A 23,880-nucleotide genomic window follows, 5' to 3' on the forward strand; every position below is an offset into this window, starting at 1 on the left:
AACTATATGGAGAAAAAGTGATATGTTTAAATTTATCATCTAGTGCTCCTTGGTCTGGATGCAGCTGTGACTATGAAACAAAGAAAGAGAGAAAGTAAGATAGGTCCGGATGTTTTCCCAGTGCCATAGCCTGGTTCTGAGTTAATGAGACTGTCTGGAAATTAAATTCTGCCCATCACACCAATCAACATACTTTTTTAATTTTTGTGGGAAAGAGCAAGAAAGAGAGTACAGAGAAAATCCAGATTTTTTTTTACTATTTTAGTAAAAATCCATGCATCACTTTTTTTAAAACATACATATACTTTTAATTATTCCCACTCTTTTCTTGTACAATTGTCTCTTTGATCCTAACTGCAAGATCTGAACTTTATTCCTATTATACTTCATTTGTGATGTAGCTTGCCTTTTTCTACTCTTCCAAGATTATTTTGGGTACTAATTCTTTCAACCAAAATATTCTCTATCCTTCCAACCTTACATCCTTTAGTCTCCAAAAGAACCATTATTTATGTTGTATCAGCTTTGCACAAAGGCACTCTTGATAAATACGGCAGATACAATAGTGTGCCAAATTCATAGGCTTGCTTAATATATCTTATAATTTAGAGGGGGAGATCGGCAGCTATTATATAAGTATTTTATAATTATAAATAAAATACTATGAATAAAAGTAAGGGATGCTATGAGAGTATATAAAAAGGGGGCCTTTTCTAGTCTTCAGGTTAGGGAGACCCGTGCCCAGGTAAGTGCCACTTGGGTTGAGGTTTATATCTGTGTATATGTGCAGTTTGTTGTGGAGGTTCTGTTTGAAGAATGATTGAGGCAGAAGCCCCACTCTGTTCTAGATTCTGAGCAAAAAAGGGAGAGTAGAGGAGAACAGTGCAGAATAAGGTTAGAAAAGTGGACTTGGGCCAAATCATGTAGCCCTTGCAGACCATATTAAAAATGCTAAACCTTAATCATTATGCACTGAAAAATATGACTAAAGTATCATCATTTAAAATAAAGATGAAAAATGTTTAATACAATTATGTCAAGGAAATAAACAAAAATATCCATTCAGATCAATGCTGGTAATTAATCAGCAACATTTACTTGTCATCATACAAAGCGAATTCCCTTTCCTGGAAGGGCTTGGTCAGGTGTTCACTCATGGGGCTGGATAAAGAAGACGGAGTGCCTGTCTCTGGAATACCAGAAAAGACAGTATTAGGGGAACAGAACCTGGGTGGAATTTTGAAGCTGAGTTCAATAAGCCGTAAAACTAAGGATCAGGTGTGTCTAAGAAATCTTATTTCCTACAGGAATTAAAAAACAACAACAACTGAGGTCAAAGAGTGAGGGTTGAAGGTGGAACAAAACCTGGCTTTGTCTTAATAATTTTCTGGAATAGCTATATTTTTGCCTGGGTTGATTCTTGTGATACAAGGTGACATATGGAGTCAAATGTGAAGTAGGTATATTCACATAAAAATTATCCACATTTTGTGCTATAATGAAAAACATATTAAATGACCGGGTAAAGTCAGGCTGTACTGTATTTATGGTTCACTGTTCCAGAGTAGCACACTGAGGAGTACTGATCTATTGTTTATAGGCTCTAAACAGTTCTAGTTAGAAAATAACAATTGTAATTGCTTTGAACCATTTTCACCTCCTCACACCTCTCACATTCTTTACACTTCTTCCTAGATCACAATAACGCTCATGTAATCTAACTTTCAAGCTGTCCCACTTTCCTAGTCTATAATACATCCAAAACATGTTAGATTTGAATTTCTTAAATTTGGATTTCTGAGTAGATAGGTGCATTCTCATTCAGATTTCTATTTCCCTTATTATCAGCCTTTTTTTTTCCCTTTTCAATTACCCAAAACATGCCAAGTTGAGACAAGAAAGCCAGCTTAGAGTTAGAGGCAACTTAAGAGCAGAGGACTCTGCTATCAGTAAGTGGTGATGTGCTACAAATAAATCATTAGATGCAAATAATATGTTCATCTAATTTACATATATTTATTTTCTAATGATAAACATAACTTAAAACATCTTTAGAAGGTACAACTCATTTGAGCTTAGCCTTTCTGATTTATTATTTTGGATAAGGTTACCATGTAATATTGCTCATCTAAGCAGCCTTTGAGAATGAACTGGTCTCTATTAATAATGGTCAGACAACAGGCATAAAGTAAGACTGTGCTGGTGAAAGTGGGACATTTGGTCACCCTACTTATAGGTCCTATATTTGCCTCAGTTACATGCCACCTTATAAAGCTTTGGCCTTAAATCCAATAAGTATATAATAGAAATCTGTAGCATTGACATTTAAATACATGTAAAAATTTTATTTAAACATCCTTGTCATTAGATTTAAATCATCTCTTATTTTATAGAATTTTAGCCTACTTTTGTATGTAAAATGATTAGTTTATTGTTTTCTAAAATCTAAGGTTCGGGAGTTAGATTTACCACTTATCACCTATATTGCATTTAGGTAACTAACACTAGATATATGCTGGTCTTTGCTTCATTCTTGAGGTAGAAGGCTCTTAATATTTCTTTTAGTATTAAGATTTGTGTCTAGCTTTTCTTTTTGAAAATATAACATTATTATATACATATAGGTAATTTTTTTTTCTATGAAGATGAATTAGGCTACTATAAATGACATGTCTAATATGCAAATATGACAAATTCACCCCCTCCAACTCTATTCTCACCCAGATATACAATGACATGATTTTATATAGTCTTTTTTTATGCTGGCTCCTATTCTTTTTTTAATTTTTAAATCATGCTTATTCTATTATAGTTGTCTCAGTGTTTCCCCTTTACCCTGCCACCCACCCCGCCCCCACCCCCTCCTCCCACAGTCAATTCCCACTCTGTTGTCCATGTCCATGGGTCATTCATACATGTTCTTTGTCCAGTCCCTTCCCCGTCTGTCCACCATTGTCCTCTTTCCTCATCCTCTCTGGTCACTTTCAGTCTGCTCCATGGTTCCATGCCTGCAGTTTATTTTGTTCGTTAGTTTATTTTGTTGAATAGAGTCCACTTATAGGAGAGATCATATGGTATTTGTCTTTCATCAACTGGCTTATTTCACTTAGCTTAATATTCTCCAGTTCCATCCATGATGTCACAAAAAGTCGGAGTTCCACCTCTTTCTTTCTCTCTTTCTTTCTTTCTCTCTTTCTTTCTTTCTTTCTCAAATGCAGATCGATTATATTTATTTTTTTAAATGTCAAAGTTAATTTTAGAATATTAAAAAATTTAAAACCATTATAAAGTCTCAGCAATTAAACCACCATGACACAGCACAGAAATAATCAAGTAGATCAATGAAATATAATGAGAATTCTAGAGAAAAATGTATATATCTGTCTAACAATGTAATATATGATTAAGTTGATATTTTCAAATCAATGGGAAAATAAGGCTTATTCAACAAATAAGCTGCATATGGACCACGATTACTTGAAATAAAACAAATATAGAGCTCTATTTCACACATTATACAAGAAATATTCAGGTGAGTTAGAAATCAATATGTAGAATATAAGGAGTTTTAGGAGAAAATATAAAATTATATTTTTCTTACCCTGAAGTAAAATATTGAAACCTAGAAGCTATAAAGTAAAATATTGACAATATGACTATATTAAACATTTAAGACTGTACAGAAATATACATATTAAAAAAGTTAAAGGACAAGTAACAGAATAGGAAAGTATTTGCAGTACATCTAAAAAAGGGTTAATGGTTTTGTTTTGTTTTGTTTTTTAGGGAAAAAATTCTACAGGCATTTAATAAAAAAATGGATAAAGAATACCAAACAGTCATTTAAAGCTTTTTAAAAATAATAGAAATAGGCAAGAAGTATACAAAAACAGATTTAGTTTCAACAAATAGTAAAGGAACAATTAAAATATCACATCATTGTCACAATCAGATTAATATGTAATAAAAAATATTGCCATTATCAAGTATTGGCAACTGTGAAAGGAAGTGGGTATTCATAGACTCTTTTTCTTCATCTTGAAGCCATCCCTTTAGCATATTTTGCAGTGCTGGTTTGGTGGAGGTGTATTCTTTTAGCCTTCTTTTGTCTGGGAAACTCCTTATTACACCTTCCATTTTAATTGAAAGCCTTGCTGGGTAGAACAGTCTTGGTTGCAGGCCTTTGCTTTTCATTACATGGACTATTTCTTGCCACTCTCTTCTGGCTTGCAGTGTTTCTGTTGAGAAGTCAGCTGTTAGCTGTATCAGGGCTCCCTTATATGTTACCCCCTGTTTCTCCCTTGCTGCCTTTAGGATTCTATTTGCCTTTGATATTTGCCATTTTAATGATGATATGTCTTGGAGTGGATCTCATTGGGTTCCTCTTGAATGGGACCCACTGAGCTTCCTGGACTTGTGTGACTTTTTCTCTCCTCCAATTAGGGAACTTTTCCATCATTACTTTTTCAAATGGGTTCTCTATCCTTTGCTCCTCCTCTTCTTCTTCTGGTACCCTTATTATACAGATATTGCTACATTTCAGGTTGCCCTGCATTTCCCTAAATGCCTCTTCATTCTTTTTGAGTCTTTTCCCCATTTCTTGTTCTTTCTGGGAGCTTTTTCCTACTTTGTCCTCCAGCTTGCTGACTCATTATTCGATTTCATCTAGCCTGCTTTTGATTCCTTCTGCTGTGTTCTTTTTCAGAAACTGTATTCTTCATTTCCTCTTGTCTCTTATTGATAGTTTCTATGTCTTTTTTATTCATGCTGACATAGTTTGCAGTAAATTCCTCACAGTTTCCCTGTAGTTTCTTGTAATTCTCTCTGAGCTCACTGAGCTCATTGAGCTTCCTTAGAACCCTTGTTTAGAACTCACTACCTGATAGTTACTTGCCTCTATTTCATTTAGTTCTCTTTCTGGGGATTACTCCTTTCCCTTCGCCTGGGAGGTATTTCTTTGTCTTCCCATTATTTGTGAGACTCTTCTTTTTTGTTTCTGCTTCTTAAGTTGATCTATTTGGATTTCCTGACTTTGTGGTGTGAACTTCTATGGTAGGAGACCACTGTTTCTACTTTCTGGATTTGCCTCTGATGATGTCAAATTTTCCAGATAGGTATTCTGAGAGTGGAAGTTGAGAGAACATTAACGAGATTTAATTGGGAAGCTTTGCATATGTGAGAAAACAGATATATTAACATTTATGCAAAAACTAAAGTGCATTCTTTTATTTAGCCACATGGTTTTAGCAATAACATCTTTTCATAATCTGATAATGATAGCCGAGGAAATGAAAATATTTTACAATAAATTGAAGCGGTCTTGAATGAAATTCTATTTCTATTTTGTCTTGAGGCAGTTTTTGTTTGGTTTTCAGTTTGGAATACTTAAAGTACATATTTAGTCCTGCATTTAATGTAAAATATTTTTAAATAGCAGAGAGGCAAGAGTTTTGATTTTATTTTCATTGCTATTGTAAAATAAATATTTTCTCTTCATACTTTTTCCCCAAGGCATTTTAGCTACATGTTTCTCATAACTGAAGTGTGTGCATGTTTGTTAATGGTGTGCACATTTATAAGACACATGAGATCCTTTTCATAGAGAAAATGCCTCTTATTAGGCCAAAATCTTCATTTGTTTGGGTCTTCCCATTCATATTTTCCTTTCCCTTTTCTTATCAGCTAGTGGTTGTATGGGGCAGAATAGGTCTGAACCTAATGCTCCTATAAAGATTGGTCACTAGAGAACAGCATAGAATGTGCTTATCTCAAAAGACAAATGTGTTAATATTACTACTCTATTAAGAAGGGGAAAGATAAATCTGACAATGAAAAAAATGTGAAGAGTCATTTTATTACTGTGGGATTAAAATATAACTGGAAATATATGTTTCTTTCAATGTAAGAAAAAGGAAGAAATCCTGCTGCTCCTAAAAAGTCCTGTTAGACATTAGTGGCTCTGAATACAGATTCAAATTTGTCTTTAAAACATCTGAAGCTTCTGAACAGCAAAGAAACAGAGTGAAAAGGCAACCTATAAAATGGGAGAAAACATTTGTAAACCTTATATCTGATAAGAGATTAAATCTCCAAAATATATAAGGAACTCCAATAACTCAATAGCAAAAAACTAATAACTCGATTAAATATGGAGTAAGGTCTTGAATAGACATTTCTCAACTATTCATATAAAAAGAAGCTTTAGGAATTTAGAAAAGTAAGAAATTAGAGTGAGTTAGAGTTTTTGTAAAAGCCTTTGTGAAGGTTATCCTGAGAGAATTTAATATTTGGATATATGAAAAAAGAGAAAATAAAATCTTGGGAAGGGAAAAAGTGACATAGGTCTTGGATTTTGTAAGTGGCATATTCCATTGCCCTATATTCCAGGGTAATATTGTAGATTAAATTTGAGCAGGTGATTAATGTTAGGTGGTATAGGAGTAGGACATGCAAAATGGTGTAAAGATATCCTTTAAATTGTCTTGAATAGTAGGGTGAAGAGTTTGGGTATTTCCCGCTCTGGGGTTTGGAGCCAGTACCATAAAACAGAGGTGGCATGATATAATCATTATTTTAGGAAGATAAATGAACAACACTACTTTGGGCAAATTAAAGCGAAGTCAGAAAGTGCCAAGTAAGAAATTTGAAGAAATTATTTTTCTCATCCTATATCTAACATGACTGACTCTGTGAATTTGGGGGTATCACTTAACCTCTCTAAGTTTCAGATATTTCATCTGTAAAATTAAGAGAGTGAATGTTCATTAAGATAGAATAATAACACCGTTTAAAGGATATAATTCTAAAACACACTTAGGATCTGTTGATAAGATACCTTTAGTAAAATATTAATTGAAGAAAAACAGTATATAAAATTTCTTCAGAATATGATCCATAAAAAAATTAAAACTGAACAGTATTAACAATAAATATAATTCACTTTAAAAGGAATGGAAGTAAATGCAGCAAAATCATAAAGGGTTTTATATAAAAAGTGATTTTTTCATTATTTTAAATATTTTACACTTTATAATTACAATGAGCATGTACTACTTATAATAAAAACAAATAAAAGAATTTTTGATTTTTGAACTTGAATGCCTATATTGTAGTATAGGGACCCCAAGTGAGAAGACAGCAATATGTATTCATGAAAAGAGATCTGAGAGAAAGTCTGAGGGCAATTGGCAGGACTTAGTAATAGGGTGAGAATTTGAAGCCTTCTTTCTGATTTACTTTTTTCCCCTTTCAGTTTCTTCACCTAAAGGGGACCTCTGGAATAAATTTCCCCTTGTCGGGCATATCTGACACACTCTGAATTGATGCTCATAAGTGCAATTAGAACTTGACTACTCTTTGGGATATCAGTTATATTTATCTATTTGACTCAATTATACTTTCATAGTGGCTGTTCCTAACTCTTGACTCTCCTTTGAAAAATATCTAATTCTTTGTTTTCACTTATGTTAGAAATTTCTTAACAGAAATGTGCTCAATTTGACCCTTATCCTCTACCTGTGCTGTGCATAACTATTAACAGTGCTTCATTTAACCCAATAATTATATGCATTTAGAATATGAGTTGCATGGTTATAACTTTAGAAAACATATGAAACTATTTTGTAGCTGTGTTGGGGGGGTCCCCAAAATCACTCACAAAGTTCATGACTCACTAGAACTCCCAGGAAACAGGAAAACTGTTACACTTACAATTACTACTTATTACGATAAATGATACTGATTAAAATCAGCAATGGGAAAAAGTATTTGAGACAGAGTTCAGGAGGAATCTAAGCACAAAGTCATAAGTATCCTCTCCCATAGGAGTCACATGGATGCACCTAATTTCCCAGCAATCATGTGTGATAGCATGTGAGAAAAGTTGTCAACCAATGAAGCTCAACTGAGCTATAGCATTCAGAGTTTTGGGGGCATTCAGTCACATAAGACAGGCCTTATTGGAAATGTGCAGTTTGAACAACCCAGACCTTTCAAGTTAACCCTTTCCTATACAGTAATTTGTTACCTGAATTCTATATTCTGAAGCTCTTGCCTTATAGCTTCTTATATTATTTGTATTATTTTCTCAGGGAAGAAAAGAAGAGACTATAGAAAGTAATTATGACTATTAAGAGTCTACAGACCACCATGGTTAGGATTAAAATAAATTATTTTATTTAATCTATACAACGATCTCTTTAATGAAGTGTGTTCTACCTTAAGAGACTTTCCTGTGTCTCCATTTTCAACTACTTTCTTTAAATAAATAAGATTTACATTTTTCATGTGTCACCCCCGGAGTACTGCTCTGAAATTATCTTCTTACGTTCCTAACAGCCTTTTATATAAGTGAAAGTTATTTTTCTTGTATTGTACCTTCCTTATTGTTGCTGTATCAGTTGATTGATTAGATGGTTGTTTTTTTTAAACTCTCTTCCTCCTTTATATCCAGTATGTTCACTCTTTATATTTCCTTCATATCCCTTCAACTTGTCCTTTGCTAGTTTTGTTCTTTTCTTCCCTAGTCCTCATTTCATTTAGTTTCTGTAAATATGGAAGATTAGTTATTTTGAAAATCTTAACACTAAATATAAATGCTGGATAAGATATGGCAAACTCCTTTGAAATTCAGAGCTGAGCCTTTAAGAAATTGAGAGCTTTTTAAGAGGAATCATCTCTTGAGTAATAAGCTTAATACTTTGTCTGCCTTATAAAAGGTAGGGATGACATTTTGATAACCACTTAGAGAAGAGGATTTAGGGACCAGTGATACATACTACAGAAACTAATACCTACACACAAAGCCAGGATTTTCTGAGGGCTACACTATATCCAATACACCAGAAAACAAACAAATACAAAACTGGTAGGGAAGAATTTTGGTTTTGCCCAAATTTTTTAAAACAGTTCTTTCCTGAAAATTCATATTCATAAATCTGTAATCACTCAAATTTCTCACTTTTATTATACTGCCTTCATGAATTTGGAAGGCTTCAATGTAATGGTTGTTGAATAAGCAACCAAGACTATCCATCCCATTTCTAAATTTAAATTTCCATCTCTAAATTCCCATGTAAAAATGCATTCTTTCTCTTAAAGTAAAATTAGAGACTGTATAAGGTAAGAAAATATAGGCTTCATGAAATCCTAAAAGATAGAATGCCTCATGAGGAAAGGGGTACTTCGAGAAATATCAAGTATGAATTTGAAAGTGGTCTCAATGAGGAAGAAAAGGGAAAGTAATTTTAACATGTCAGCATGGCCACAGAATTGGCAAAGAAAGGTCCTCAAATCCATGAAAAGTTTAAGCATAAAGGATATAAAGAAAGGCACACTAAGAAATTTGGAAAGAAGTTAAGTTATATGCCTTGTGGTTAAGAGTACATGGTTAGGAATCCGACAGCATGGACTAAAACTCCAGCATGGACACTCTTATGGTTGTGAGACCTTGAGCAAGTTGCTTAAAAACCTTAACTTATGATTTACTCATTTGATCAATGGATATAATAAATGTGCCTATATTAGGTTTTGAAGCTTAGCTGGGAGATTACAGTGCATAGGAGATTCTGTTAGTTAGCTAACATTACATCTATTTTCCCCAGTCCCTTTATACCTTTCTCTGTCCACAACAGAGGCTGGAAGAGCTAAATGTTCTTGTCCCTCTTTTTTCCAGCTGGGGTTGATTATGTAATTTTGTTTTGTCAATGAAACTTAAGAAATATTTTGGGGTATTTTTGTAGAAGGTTCAGCTTTTGAATACAAAAACAGAGATCGTTCATGCTATCTTTCCCCCATTTTTCCTGACTTAAAAATAGATTCATGTATTTAACATATTCTCTGTCTATCTGATTATTGATTGTCCATTGCTTTCAAGAAGGGCACTGTTCTAGGCACAAAAGATATAGTAAATAAAATAGACAAAAAGCCCTGATCTCATGGAGCTTGTTGGGTAGGCATAAAATATAACCTCTGAGGAGGTGATACATGCTATGGAAAGTAAGAACAGGCTAATGGCATTGAGAATGCTGGAAGCGGGTGGACATCAATAACAACTAAGTGATCAGGGTGAGATTTGCTGAAAGTCACTTTGCAACAGAAATCTGAGGGAAGTGAGGGGTATGAATTATGTAAATAACTAGGGAAAGGGTATTCTAGCAGATGGAGCAGCCAGTGCAAAGACCCTGATATGGAAATATGCTAAGTAAAGAAGTCAGTCTGACTGAAATAAAAAAGGGGAAAAGAAGCCAAGGATTAAATTAGAGACAATATACAAGAAGTAGACTGTGGCAGCTATCTTGCCAACATGAGAGAACAGCTGATAGAATCACATACATACCTACATTGTAAGGCAGTGGAACCATCACTAGATGACATCTAACTCAACATTTCTTGTTATTGAGAGAAATAATTGCCCTTTTGTTTAAGCAACTAGGTGAGTTTTCTGTTGCTTATGAATGAAGTAATTTCTAATGGACAAAAGTGTTTAGTTTAATGGCTGGCATATGCAAGTGCTCAAAGCATGTTGGCAAAAATTGTTATATGTGCATCTCAGGACTAAGCAATCCAGTATAGTTAGAGGATAACAGACCTTTAAAAATAACAACAGTAAACGTTCCAATAAACAGTAATCAGAAGATGAAATAGGGTAATTTAGTTTTTGAGTTCCCCATTACTATGATAATTTGTGAGATATCTTAGACGTGCACAGAGAGTTGAATCTACTGCACCCTTTTGTCATATTAGGCAAATAAAAGTTTAAAAAGATGGCAACAATGTTGTCATTATAACTTGTTTAAGCCCTTTATATTTATTTATTTATTATTGTTGTTCTATTACAATTGTCCCAATTTTCCCCCTCTGTTTTCCCCCGCCTGCCCAACTGCCACAGTCAATCCCCATCCTGTTGTCTACGTCCATGGGTCACTTATACTTGGTCTCTAACTAGGCCCTTCTCCTTCTTTCCTCCCTTATCCTCCTTGCCCCTCCTCTCTTGTCCCTGCCAGTTTATTCTTTTTTCCCATGCCTCTGGTTCTATCTTGCTTATTTGTTTGTTTTGTTCATTAGCCCTTTAAAATTCTTTTTTAGTCCCATTAATTGTTATTGATAGCTTTATCATCTAGATGACGAGATTTGAATATGAACTTATCTCACATCTAGTAAATCCAGGCACAGCTCTGATGGAGGACTTTAGTCTTTGTATGTGGTATATGGCTGAAATAAATCTCTTCCTCAGTATTTTTCTATGTGGATAAATTTTTACCCCTTCTGTTTCTGCCAATAAGAGTTCAACTATAAAGTTAGATAATCACATTGCAAGTATTTTGCAGAGGGGATCTAACTGGGTAAAGTGAGAAAAAATAATTTCATAGTAATTTTAGCTATAAAATCTACAAATTCCTGTATGAACTTCATTTCAGACAAGTTGTCACACATAGCTTTGTTTTTAACATTTTTTTAATGGTGTCCTTTAATTTAGTATGAGAAAGATACAACTTGATACTGTTTGATATGTGACAATGTAACAAAATACATTAAAGGTTTAATGATAAAGTAATGGTACTGTCTATAATTCTCATGAGTGTATCTGTTTCATAATATTTTACTCAGCCATGCTTCATTTATCATTATCGAATGACCATCTATCTGCATAAAGAAAAATAAACCTGATATAAAGGTTATAATGTTACATAGAAATGGGCAGTTGGAACATCCAAGAACTTTTTTGAGAAAAAGATGAGGTTCTTAAGATCAAAACATAAATCAGCTCAAATGACTGTCATAGTCTCATATTACATCTTAGAAGGTTAGAAACCCAGATGTTAAGATTAACTCTGTATCTTTTCAAACAAGTATGCAATTGTAATGTTATTTTGAGAATGTTCATTTTGTTACTCTTAACAGCTGTTTAATTGATTCAGAGAAATATTTTGTAAAGATAAAATCACATGCACTGATAATATGAGCTTCCCCAAGTTTTCTTAACTGATTTTAATTTAGGTTAATTAAACAATATAGTCTCATATAAGTTAGTAAAAAAATAACTTATTAATCCAAGATCTTGTAAATTTTAAAGGAACATGTGTTTTCCCGTAGATATTAAGATAACAGCTTTTCTGACATTTTACTCTGACAATATTAATTTTACTAAGGACCTTTCATAAAAATGTTTAACAAGATGTATCAAGCTATGATATTTTATAAGTGGAGCATACTATAATGACTTTTGAATATATGAGATGATTTCATAAAATCAATAAAGAAAAAATGAAGAATACCTTCAGTTTTTAAAAGTATCTTTTGTTCAGAGATTAACACATACTTTTATAGATTGACTTAAAATGCAATAAAGTTAAATATGCCATAATTTTTTTTAGATTTTGAATTGGACTTATTAGACTAATTAAGGACATTCTGTCTGTACAATTTTATTCTTATTTTGTGCAATGGGGTCTGAAAGAAGAACAGCAGCAAGCTATTCAATTAAGAGCAGCTGACCGGCAAGGCCAAGGTGGTATTTCTGAAGTGGCTACCTGGGTCGGAGAGTCTGTTCCTGGCATCACACGCCAGCAGCCGCCTGTATGCATATCTTTCCTCCATTTTTCCTGACTTAAGTTTTGAAGCTTAGCTGGGAGATTACAGTGCACGGGAGATTCTGTTAGTTAGCTAACGTCACACCTATTTTCCCCAGTCCCTTTAATCCTTTCTCTGTCCACAAAAGAGGATGGAAAAGCTAAATGTTCTTGTCCATCATCTCTTCCAGCTGGGGTTGATTATGTAACCAAAGGTCCACCACCCGCACGCCTCGGCGCGGCCGGGTCCAGCCTGCTGAAGCCGGGCTGTACATTGCCAAGAGCGAAGCGCCTGCAACCCACTGGCCAAGTGGGTGTTGGGTGAGGGGCCCCGCAACGAGTTTCCCGTGATACCCTACGGCTGGCACGGGGCCTGTGTCAGCCAAGACGGCTGCCTGCGCGTGTCTTCCACTTCGACTCCATGGTCCTGCTGGGGTTCACGAAGAGCTACTTTGGGGGCCTGCTCTGCTGGACCCCTGACAGGCGCTATATATTAAAGGGTGGTGGAGATGACCTGGTCACCATGGGGTCCTTGGCTGAGGGCTGCATGGTGGCCCGTGGCCACCGCTCTAAGTCCCGGGTCAACGCTGAGGCCTTCGACCTCTACTACACCACGAGGGCTCAGCAGGCGGCAGCAGCCGGTGGTGATGGGGGTCGCAGTGTCAAGGAGGAGGAGGAGGAAGGGGATCCCGAGGAGGCTGGCCCTGCCTCAAACAATGGAGCCCCGCTCTCCTCGGTGCGCAAGGCCGGCTGCATCACCTACGTCTTCCACTCGGTCAGCCAGGATACGCAGTTCTGCCTGTCGGACCTCACCGAGAATGTGCCTTACCCACTCTCACTCCTGGCCCACACCCCACGCTCCCTGGCATGCCTAGCGCCACGCCACCTGCCACCAGCAGCTCTCGGGGTGCTGAGCCAGGCCCTGGGCCCTAGCCCTGCTCGCTGTCCGATGGCCTCCCACACCCAGTGCGCAGTGGCAAGGCGGGTGGCTCAGGCATGGAGTCAGAGCTAGGCACGCCATTTAGATCACGATGCAGGAGCTGCGAGACTGTGGGGGAGGGCGGGGCGGGGCGGGCAGGGTGCGGAGAAGGAGCAAAGGTGCTACCACAACCTTGGGCAACCTCAGCCAGGGCAGCTGTGGCAGGAGGGACAAGCCCAGTGGTCCCGTTCTCCGCAGCAGGCTGGACCCAGCCTAGGTGTTGGGGACCGAGTTGGGCTGCGGATCCACGAGGTGCCGCTGCTCGAGCCCCTGGTGTGCAAGGTTACCCAGGAGCAGCTGACTGTCCTCTTCGTGGAGGGCCTCGCCTCGCGCAAGGTGTTCTCAGACAAAGAGATGGAGACCCAGGCAGGGGAAGAAAGTTAACCCAGGTTACCCAGTAAGTCAGTGGTAGAAGGAATCCCCTCCCAACCGGGAAACTCCCCAAGGGGCACAGCGGTGTGAAGCCCTGGATAGATGTCGGGCTCCCCACCTCGACTCTGCCTCCTGGTCATAACTCTCCCACTGACTTCACAAAACAACGAAATAACAAGACTAACCACGATGGATGGACTGCTCCGGTCCCTTCCTCCCCCCCCCCGGCACAAATTTGTGGGGCAGAGGGTCCCTCACCCTGACCCTGGAGGGGTGTAGTGGCTCATGTGGCCTCACTCTTGTCCCCACCCACTGCCAAACACAGCAACTCCTTCCGCTGAAACTTCAGTGTTAGCCTCATCTCCGTCCCCAGCGCCTGACTGACGCCTGGTACGGGGGAGAAGCTCCCCACTCCCAAGAGCCCCAGGTCTGCAGGACACTGCAGGATATTCCTTCTGTTTTTGGCATGGCCCCGCCTGCTCCAAAGACAAAGGGGCCGCGAGTGAGGTCTCCGCGCAGTCCCAGAGCAGACAGGGCCTGGAGCTGCGGGCAGCCGTGCGATGCACAGGAAGTTCCGCTCTCTCTGGAGTGCGGTGGCGAACACACAATCGAATTCACAGAATTCCCGTGTTACAGCATGGAACACCTGAGGCCTATATAACTTTATTAACCAACATCGGCCCCAATACATTCCATAAAAAAGAAAACACACACAAAAAAGAAAACACAAAACCTCTGCCCTCTTTCCCCGAGGAGCCAAAACTCGAAGCCCCTGGCGGCAGCGCGGACAGACACCAGTCAGGCTACGAGTCACGTGCTGCTCAACGGAAGCTCCTCCGCTCGCCCGCGAGCTGCCCGCGAGCTGCCACAAGGGAAGCTCCGGCGTTCCAGGCCACGGGAGCAGCCGTTGCTCAGGAAACCGTTGGCTGAGGTGGAGATCAGCCATCTCCTGGCAGCCAGTTCCCGTTCTGCTGTGGTGTTTGAGAACATGGCCTTTCCTTCGAGATTGAGTCTCAATACCTCTGAGATGGACCCAGGGGCGGAGCCCAAGCCCACAGCGCAGAAGGAGCTCGAGCCGGTGCCAGAGTTGGGGAAGCCAGCCGGGCCTGGGCCAGGCTGGGATCTGGGGGTGGATCTGAAGGCTGCGCCGCGCCAGGCCTCCGCGGAGGAGTTGGAGCAGCCCTTGCCGTCAAGTCAAGAGCAGGAACCCGAACTGATCTGGGCTTCAGGGCAGCGTGTAGAGCCACTAGGAGCAGAGCAGGAGTCACTTTCCTCCCGGGTGTCTTTGAAGATGGATTCAACTCGGCCTGGGACACAGTCCTTAACTGAAGTGTCTCATAAACGCCGCTGCCAGACCAACTGCCTGGAGGCTCCGCTCTCCCGCGCCTTCCAATGGCTGGGGTCGAAGGTGGGCTTGCACCCCTGGGTCTTCCTGCTGGTGCCCATACTGCTGGCGGCCGCTCTGGGCACTGGTTTCACTTACCTGCCCAAGGATAAAAAAGAGAACCTCGAGGAGCAGTACACCCCGATCGGGAGCCCAGCTAAGGTTGAACGACACTTTGTACAAGGGCATTTCACCACTGACGACTCTGATCACTTCTCCGTCTACAGGAAGAGCACCGAGGTCAATTTCGCTTCTATTCTGGTAGTCTCCAACACTGCCTCCCTGCTGGAACAAGAAATCTTATCAGAAATTAGCGAACTGGACCATGCGGTGCAGGCTCTGTCTGGGACGCAGAAAAATGGAAACCAGATGCCATACAGTCAGGTGTGTGCTAAGATCCAGGGCTCCTGCGTGCCCTCCAACCCACTCCTGTCTGCCTGGCAGATGAACAAGAAACTTGACCTGAGAAAAATCACCTTCCCCATCTACATCCAAAATTCTCAGCCCTCGAGCCTGGCCGGCACCGTTGGAGGAATCGTCTTAGGCAAGAAGACGGGAACCAACCACTTACTCTTAGGGATCAAAGCCATGCGGCTTCAGTATTACCTGAAGACTGGAGGAGAAGATAATGAGAACAGCAAGATGTGGCTGATCCATTTCCTGAACCAAATCAGCAATATTGAAAAGAGTCTGGCCTTGAAGATGATCCAGGTATGTAGTAGCTGGTGTTGATAGGAGGCCAGGACAAAGTGGGAGGGATAAGACTTCCAAGGACCATTGACCACAATAGCACTCACTGAGTATTCTGTGGAGTCCTTGAATTGAAGCTGGGTCTGCACTACTGTTTTTTGGTACTTAATCCAACTTAAACTAATACTGAAGGATGCCAAAAACCTTAGATCATTGGTAATACTCTGGTGGAAAACACAGATCCTACAACTTCAAGATAGGTTTGTTTGGTACAGACATTGATCTTCAGGTTTAGTGGCAGGACTGGTTTCCCAGCCAGATTACTTTGAAATTCTTACTTTTAAAGTCTGGTGTTATTGAAAAAGATAACTAGCTCATCATTTTTCAAGTAAATTATAGCATAGTGCCAGGCACGTAAAACTGTTCAGTATTGTTGGGCCAGCAAACCGACTATACTTCTGAATAGTCCGGTGAAAGTGAGATACTCACTGGAAAAAACCTCTGAATACTAGGCCATTCTGAAATGATATTAATGCAATGAAAATAGTAAGAGATTGCAACCTAATAAAAATTTAGAAAAACCCACAATTTCTTTATTAATGATTTCACAGTTTTAGATAAAATTTAGATTTTGTATACTCGAAAGTTTTAAACTTTGGATTTTTGTAAGAAACTTTGGAAAGTATGCCAGAGATTTGTGGGAAGAAGCAAACCTATATTCTTTAGTCTAAAAACATATTTCATGTATTTTGATCTTTTAATGAATTTGGGTACTTTTTCATCAGTAAGCTACAGTGCTTCAATAATTTTTGTAACTCACAAATATTGTTATTAATTTATATGACTATATTTTTGTGGCAGATGGTCTACTTTACATCAGTTTCTAGACAACTGGAATTTGAGGCAACTTCGACAACAGTGATACCTTTGTTTTATGTGGCATACATTCTAATCATATTATTTTCAATATCATCATGCTACAGGTAAAACACTTTCATTAATTTTTTTAAACTTTATTTTTTAGAAAAATTTATTGTGGTAGAATATAAAATATAACATGAAATGTCATTTTAAGTGTATGATTCCATAATGTTAGTGACATTCACGCTATTGTGCAATTGTCACAATTATCTATTTCCAAATATTGTTCATCACTCTACACAAATACTGTAACCATTAAGCAATAACACCTCATTGCTTCCTCCCAGCCCTGGTAAACCTTTAATCTTCTTTCTGTCTCTATTAATTTTCCTACTCTAGAGATTTCATATAAGTGGAATCATATAATATTTGTCCTTCTGTGACTGGCTTCTCTTAGCACAATGTCTTTAAGGTTCACCCATGTTGTAGCATATAACAGAACTTCATTCCTTTTAATGGCTGAATAATATCTCAGTGTATGTCACCCCACATTTTATTTATCCACTTATCTATTGATAGGCACTTGGAATGTTTCCACTTTTTGACTATTGTGAATAATGTTGCTATGAACATTAGTGTACAAATAATTGTTTGAGCCCCTATTTTGAATTCTTTTCCGGTATATACCTAGAAGTGGGTTTGAGGGAGTTGTATAGTAATTCCATATTAGATTGTTGTAGAACTGCCCAACTTTTCCACAGAGGCTACACCATTTTGTATCCTACCAATAATGTCTTCACTTCCTCACCACTTGTTATTTTCTGTTTTATTGATTATAGTCATTCAAGTAGGTGCAAAGTAGTTTCTCACTGTGGTTTTGATTTACATTTCCCTAATTACAAATTATAAGTAACTTTTAATATGTCTATTGACCATTTGTATATTTTTTTGGAAAAATGCCTATTAAGCCCTTTGCAAATTTTTTTTCATTGAGTTGTTTGCTCTTTAGTTGTTGAGTCCTGTTATTGATGAGTACTTTATATATTGTAGAATACTAATCTTTTAGCAGACAGATATATGATTTGCAAATAATCTCCCATTCTGTGGATCATCTCTTCATTTTCTTGGTAATGTCCGCTAATGTCTAAAAGTTTTATTTTGATGAAATTCAGTTCATCTATCTTTTTTTTTGCTAATTGTGCTTTTGGTGCTATAGCGAAGAATCCACTGACAAGTCCAAAGTAATGTGCATTTACTATATGTTTTCTTCTAAGAGTTTATCATTTTAGCTCTTATATTGAGGTTGTTGATTAATTTTTAATTATTTTTGTATATGGTTCATAGTAGTGGTCCAACTTCTTTCTTGTATGATACATAGGGAATTAGTGGCTCCATTTCCATAGTTGACTTTCCTAGTCTTCAATCCAAACATAGTTTTTCTCTTCTACCCAAGATATCTAGAGGCAGGTATCATTTATTTGTTTTGAAGCAGTTAACAAACAAGGAAAATATAAAACCAGAAGATGTCAATATATTAAAATATACTGTTGTGGTTATTGGAGAGGTAAAGTATAGAATCTGTACTTAAAATACTGTGTATATACATTCCCATTTATGTTTGTCCAACAAAAAACAGACATAGGCTGTGTTATTCAAAGTGGACTACAGTTTTTGTTGTTTTTTGTTTTTTTTTCATCTAGTAGCAACTTTAATAGAGCCCAGTTCATGAGTAGAGGAGAATCCTAAAAATGTTTGAGAAGGAGGCTTTCATACATTTTTGTTAATCACAATGCATATTGAAATACAGAAGCTATTTAGGATAGTATTTTTGCCTTGTTGGAGTTAGAGGTTCAGAGTCAGTACCTATGTACAGGTACTTTCTCTGATTCAGCTTTCCCTCCACTTCTGTTGTATTCCATTCATATCCCTTTGAAGATCCAAGTGAAATTAACCATCTGCAGTGATTTGGTGTAACTTTCTCACTTTCTCCTTCTGAAATGCCTGCTGGTGGATTAGTGCTTGGCTATCTGTATAGGAATCACCCAGGGAGTTTGGTAGAAGTACAGATTCCCAATTTTTCTGTTCCCTCTTTTTTGGAGGTGTGGGGCTTGCACAGTGCCTGGGAATTAAAGCTCTCCAACAGACAGGTATAGGAATCATTGCACAAGAACTTTCTGAATATGTGTCCAAGTCAAGAATGTTATGCATTGATGGAATTTCAGTATGGAAGCTACCACCACAAATTCCATGATTTTTCCCTCCAAATTTACAGGTGTGACTGTGTGAGAAACAAAATGTGCGTTGCAGCATTTGGAGTGATTTCTGTTGCCTTGTCAGTGGTGAGCGGCTTTGGCTTCATGTTGTACACTGGGGTGCCATTTGTGACCATAGTTAAAAATTCACCATTTCTTATTCTAGGTGAGTAAAACAAAACGTGAGGTTACACACTGTGCATGTGGGGGTGTAGGACAGATAAGAGAAGCGGCTTGTGTTAGATTAAGCAAATTAATTATGTTTAGGTGGCTCTACAGGTCCCAAATGAGGTGTCAGGAAAAAGAAAATCAAATTGAGCCCTGGCTGGTATAGCCAGGTTGGTTGGAGTCCTGTGCACCAGAAGGTCATTGGTTTAATTCTGGTCAGGACACATACCTAAGTTGCGCATTTGGTCCTTGTTTGGGGTATGTACAGGAGGCAACCAATTGATGTTTCTCTCTCACATCGATGTATTTCTCTCCCTCTTTCTTTCTCTCTCTCTAAAATCAATAAATGTATCTTCAGGCAAAGACAAAAAAGAAAAGAAAAGAAAATCTAGTGTCCCAAATGGAAATACAAGGAACATGAACAGTCAGTACACACATATGCATTTGCACACACACCCCCCCCAAAAAAATCTACAAGTCACTGAAGATATAAGGCATAAACACTTGTTCTCTCAGTTAATCAAGGGATTCAAATTAAACCAAAAGTGAGACACCTCATTTTTCTTACTATTAGATTAATAAATATTAGCAAAATTGAAGGTTTGGGGAAAGTTGTGTGCAAATGAGCAGTCATACTCTGCTGGAGGAAATTTTCAAATTGGCACACATTTCTTTTTTTAATACAACTTTGCAACAAGTTAGAAGACTTAAAAATTGAAAAAGAAATACCTGTGACATACCAATTCCACTTCTAGAAATTTGTCCTATTAATCGGAGAAGTGCTCAAAAAGTAGAACAAGTATGTTCATTTTGGTGTCATTTAGAATAAGAAAATATTGAAAACAACCTAATCGCATGTCAACATGGGATTGGTCAATTCAAATTGTAGCATATTAAATTTTTGGAATCATTTTCAGTCTTTAAAAAGAAGTAGATATATAATATTAAATGAACAATAGTGATTATGAAGTAAGATGTTTGAAATGGAGTGGCATAGTTATATCTGTACATTTGTATAGCACAAGTTCTGGATGGATAAACATCAAAATGTTAGCAGGAATTATTTCTGAAGGATGGAATTACAGTTTATATTTTTTCTTTGTATTTTTCTGCAATTTCAGAATTTATTTTGCAATAAGCATGAGAAAACAAAGATGTTTATATTTTGGAAAGTAAGCAACTTGTAAGAAATAATATTTGGTTTCTTGGGGGAACAGTAGATCAGCTGTATATTGGATGTCAGCTTATTTGATCTAACTCTTCAGGGCACACTTTCATACACACTCACATTTAATTGCTCAGTGTTCCCCACAGCTGTAAATAACTATGGTTATAAGTGTGTATAACTGATTTCATAGAAACCATTTTTGTATAGTTTGTGTGTACATAGAAATAAGAATGTGTGTGTGTGTGTGTGTGTGTGTGTGTGTGTTTGGGATTGCAGCAACTTAAGAACTTTGTGTGGATAATTTCTTAACAATGTCCTATATTTAATAAAACCAGTTTTTAAATACTTATTTATCAATGAGTTAATTCTTAATTGTCAGTACTTTTGATTCTTCCATTTTGTCCATCTGAATACAATTGAAATCCTCAAAGTTGGCAGCAGTGGGAGTTGACAGACTACAAAGACTTCTGTCAACTTAGATTCTTCTACCTTGATTATATTCATAGAACACCTGGATTAGAAGCAAAGTTGCAATACCCAGTACCCTACCATGCAATCCATAGAGATAATCTCCAAAACTTTTAAGATCAGCAATGCAGTTCCAAGTATTAGTTATATCAGCACACACAGAAACAAAGGTGTTCATGAGTGAAAGTAGTATCAGCTCTAGTGGAAAGCCTGAGAAGATAAAATTTATCTGCCACATGCTCATGCTGTTCTATTTTTAGTCTCCCTTTCCTGGTCTTTAATGACGATTTCAAAGTCTGTTTTATTCCAGACCAATCATGAAATGCCATCATGGAAAATAATTAACTACATAGAAGGCATTAATATGTAAAGGATCATTGGGATTTACTTTAGTACTTTAGATATTTCTGATATCAAGAGTACTTTCATTTTAATGACATAAGGCCTTATAGAGCTGGACAACTGAAGTCTGAATGATAGCATTCTGGCTCTCCAAAACAGGCCAGCTGGAAAATTACATTGTGTGTGTGTGTGTGTGTGTGTGTGTATAAACTTTGTGGTGCCTCTCAAATTATACCACATTGATAGCTAGATGCTAAACATAGAACATGTAAATTCAGCCTCTATTTTAAACAACAGAATATTGGCTCAATATGTTTGTGAATTAGTATGAAATGACTTATGAGAGAAAATGGTCTCTCAAGTAACCTAGTAGAATCAAAGATGCATGCTAATTTTGCTTTGACTAACAACTAGTCAACCAGGTTTCCTGAATCATCATTGAATCACCCTAAATGAAGACTAGGAGTAGAATATATTGTGTTATGTGCAAAGAATAGGAGTTATGTACAAAGCACAGAGTTATTACAGAAGAAGGAGTGATGAATTCTGTTGTGGATTCAGAGGCAACTAGAGAAAGAATCAGAAAAAGTAGTATCAAAGCACAGATTGGGCAAGATAAATAAGATCGTAAGTGATGGTCAAAGAAAATGGTTTAATTTGATCCATTTAATTTTTAATGGGTATTAATATTTATTAAGATTCTGGTTCTTTTTTTTTAACAGGTGTTGGGGTTGATGACATGTTTATCATGATTTCTGCCTGGCAGAAGACCAACCTCATAGATAGCACAAAACAGCGTATGGCCAATGTCTATTCAAAAGTGGCAGTGTCCATTACAATCACCACCATCACCAACATCCTGGCCTTCTATACAGGGATTATGACCTCTTTCAGGTCCGTACAATATTTTTGCATTTATACAGGAACAACATTGTTCTTTTGTTATTTTTACAACATCACCTGTTTTGGAGCATTTATGGCCCTGGATGGTAAACGAGAAGTAGCCTGTCTACGTTGGTTAAAAAAGACAGATATGCCTGACCAAAAATGTTCCTCATTAAAACGATGCTGCTGTCTCCCATTTCATTCTCTTCCAGATGAACAGGAAGCTGATATCCATCCAATGAATTTGTTTTTTAAAGACTATTTTGGACCCACTCTCATAAGCACTAAGTCCAAGACTTTTGTAGTGCTTCTATACATTTTGTACCTCATAAGTAGTATATATGGGTGTTTCCAAGTGAAGGAAGGTTTAGACCTTCGAAATTTGGCAAGTGACGATTCCTACATTACACCATATTTTAATGTAGAGGAACAGTATTTTTCAGATTATGGTCCCAGGGTTATGGTTATTGTTACTGAACCTCTTGACTATTGGGATAAATATGCTAGGCAAAAATTGGAGAAATGTCTGACAGATTTTGAAAACAATGACTATGTAGATAAAGATCTTACGGAGTTTTGGTTACACGAATATGTGAAATATATGATAGATAACAGACAAGATGTAAATGATAAGAATACTTTTATAAACAGTATTTCAAATTTTGTTATGAATTTTCCATTTTTTATGTATGATATTAACATTTCATCATCACATGAAATTATTTGTTCGCGGGCCTTTATTCAGACCAAAGGTATTTCTTCTTCAACCAACAAGAAAAATATGTTACTCCAGTTACGAGACTTGGCTGAAAAGTGTGAAATTCCTCTAATGGTGTATAACCAGGCATTCATATATTTTGATCAGTATAGTGCAATAATAGAAAACACTATTCGAAATGTCATTGTTGCATCAACAATTATGTTTGTTGTTTCCTTATTGTTAATTCCTCATCCACTGTGTTCCTTGTGGGTAACTTTTGCGATTGCTTCTGTGATTGTAGGAGTAACAGGTTTTATGGCATTCTGGAATGTCAATCTTGATTCCATATCCATGATTAATCTTGTCATTTGTATAGGGTTTTCTTTTGATTTTTCTGCACACATTACCTATGCATTTGTTTCCAGTTCTAAGCCCTCACTAAACCAAAAAACAGTTGAAGCATTGTATATGCTAGGCTACCCTGTGTTACAGAGTGCGATGTCAACAGTGATAGGGGTGTGTGTTTTAGCTGCAGCTAAAGCATACATCTTCAGGACATTTTTTAAGATTATGTTTCTTGTTATGTTATTTGGGGCTGCTCATGGTCTAATTTTTATTCCAGTATTCTTAACCTTTTTTTGAAGGCTTGTTTAAAACATCCACTAGCAAATAAAAGGCCAATTATAGAATTCCTGATTGTTCCAACTCCATCTGATTAAAATGCACTATTAAAAATGTCATCAATTAACTAAAAACAAAGGCATGTTTCCTTGACTTGGAAATTCCATTTAAAATGTTATTGAACATATCTTGAGAAAAATTAGTCTTATGTTAAAATATCTAAATTACTCAGCCCATGTCTTACCTTCTGTTAATAATTCAAGAATGAAGAAACCCACATTGCAACTTGAGGATCTTTTATGTTAGCTAACAAAGTTATAAAACAAATGTTTCTCTTTACAACCATTTAAAAAATAAAAAAATAAAAAGTCTTTACTAAATTAAAATGTGTTCTCATCTTTATTATGGTCTATATAATCAA

General features: G+C 37.2%; 1 protein-coding gene and 1 pseudogene across 1 annotated transcript; both read left to right on the forward strand.

Moving 5' to 3' along the window:
• Positions 1 to 1,155: 1,155 nt before the first annotated feature.
• Positions 1,156 to 14,010, forward strand: LOC129085254 (dystrophia myotonica WD repeat-containing protein-like; annotated as a pseudogene).
• Positions 14,011 to 14,908: 898 nt separating this feature from the next.
• On the forward strand, positions 14,909 to 23,480 carry LOC129085255 (patched domain-containing protein 3-like). The gene is made up of 4 exons (XM_054591574.1): positions 14,909 to 16,015; positions 16,856 to 16,977; positions 19,128 to 19,273; positions 21,976 to 23,480. Exons 1-4 carry the CDS (start codon positions 14,909 to 14,911, stop codon positions 23,478 to 23,480), a joined length of 2,880 nt encoding a protein of 959 aa, XP_054447549.1.
• The last annotated feature ends 400 nt before the right edge of the window (positions 23,481 to 23,880 follow it).

This window comes from Pteronotus mesoamericanus, unplaced genomic scaffold (genome assembly GCF_021234165.1).
Source record: "Pteronotus mesoamericanus isolate MK-2021 breed Mesoamerican mustached bat unplaced genomic scaffold, CSHL_Meso_final scaffold_232, whole genome shotgun sequence".
Classification (NCBI taxonomy): domain Eukaryota; kingdom Metazoa; phylum Chordata; class Mammalia; order Chiroptera; family Mormoopidae; genus Pteronotus; species Pteronotus mesoamericanus.